Here is a 1,691-nt window from a genome sequence, read left to right as displayed (position 1 = left end):
AAAAAAAAAAAACATTTTATTTGCGACAATGGCGTTTGTGTCAATACCTGTACTATGTCTTGGGGCACAGCAGACATGTTCTTGGGCAGGGTGATGACCACAGCTCCCGCTGACTGGCGCAGGGCTTTCTGGTACTTGTCGTAGGAGAAGTCTGCCAGCCGCATGATAACACAGCGACGACTTAGTACCTCTGCCTCCACAGTACGGGCCTCGGTGTTCAGGATGGCATTCCTGGTACCTGAGGATAACACATACACTGATCATCACTTCTCAAACATGGACTCCTGATATTAAAGTCAACAGGAACTGGCAAAAAAAAAAAAAAAAAAATAGTAATATAAATTGAATCACACCATCTTGCTAGACAAAGATCATAAAAGAAAGGTTGGGGTTATTTATCTATTTATCAAATGTAATAGTTTCCATTCATTTTCATCACAAACACTGGACAAAATGTGACCTACATTGTCACACTGTGTGAAGTGGGGAGAGAGGAAGAGATACTGCTTTCCCCACTGTGCTTCAGACTAGAAAGCAAAAACCTTCACTAACACAGTTATACAGCATTTAAACTGTCAAATAAGAAAAGGTAAACTATCACCTTTCAGAGTACAACTCTAAAAAGAAGCGGAGTAAACACATTTGTTAGCTTATGTTATGTCCCTCTCCAATGTAAGTTGGATTTTTCAGTGTTGCTAGGCTAATGGTGATTTAATACTTACAGTTACAATTTATTGTGGGGAAACCGTGAATGTATAATCTTATGAACATCCATGGGGGACACACACTTTAGCTCTGCACACGGACCTCATTTTAAGGAGCAATGATCCTGATTTGGTCCTTGATGCTAAGCTACATTAGGAGCTAGTTAGCTGTAGCTACCGTTCACTGCTGTCATTTGAAGCGTTAGCTAGCGAGGCTAGCTACAGTTAGCTGTTGGAGACCGATCTAATCACTGAGCAAGTCATAGTAGTGAGGCTTAGATTAACTCCCGGGTGACAAACAGGAGAAAGAGCCGACTCACCGTACGGCTGTCCCTGCAGGTCGTACTGCTGCATGCGGTACACCGTGAACTCATGTGCCGCCTCAGCCGGGAGCGGTGACACAAGGATCAGCACCGCGGGGATAAACACGATAAAGGTTAGGGGAAACGAAGATTTAAACATGTTGTCGAACACCTCGCTGGCCTCCTCGAACATTTTGGCGATTGTATTCAACGCACAGCTCGGGATGAAACAATATACTTGGCTGTCACTGGTCTCAGTAACTGACAGCCGGGGACCGAGTTCAGCTAACCGAGCGGAGCTACAGCTGCGTGATTCTGATCAGGCGAATAAACTGGACCATCTCTTGCTCTGGACTGGGACACCAACAAAATCAACACTATTGCTAGTTTTTGAAAAAAGACCAGCACATTTTATTGTGTATTTAAAGGTACGTATTTATTTAAACTATTAGTATGAAAATCAAATATTTCTAAGCTGAATAACCGACGGTCCTCCAGGGATCTTACAGGACAGCTATAAATACAGGGACATGTATTACTTTATGGTCACTAGATGGCGCAGTACACCACACATGTATTCATATAGGCTGAATTATTACTATTATTATTATTATTACTATTATTATTATTGTTCATAAAATGACAAAACATTATGTAAATAAATAAATAAAGATATATACATATA

The 1,691-nt window shown here is 41.3% G+C and overlaps 1 protein-coding gene across 1 annotated transcript; it reads right to left on the bottom strand.

Moving 5' to 3' along the window:
- Positions 1–47: 47 nt before the first annotated feature.
- Positions 48–1,323, bottom strand: LOC111651783 (BOS complex subunit ncln-like; the record flags this gene model as incomplete). The annotated part of the gene is made up of 2 exons (XM_023401835.2): positions 1,025–1,323; positions 48–238 (listed from the first exon to the last, which is right to left on the bottom strand). Coding segments are annotated over exons 1-2 (366 nt in total), but the record flags the coding sequence as incomplete, so codon positions are not given.
- Between the last annotated feature and the right edge of the window lie 368 nt (positions 1,324–1,691).

The sequence above is a fragment of the Seriola lalandi genome, unplaced genomic scaffold (assembly GCF_002814215.2).
Source record: "Seriola lalandi dorsalis isolate HSWRI2012SDOR001 ecotype SW California unplaced genomic scaffold, Sedor1 jcf7180001973330, whole genome shotgun sequence".
NCBI lineage: Eukaryota > Metazoa > Chordata > Actinopteri > Carangiformes > Carangidae > Seriola > Seriola lalandi.
This window is presented reverse-complemented; position numbering and strand designations above follow the sequence as displayed.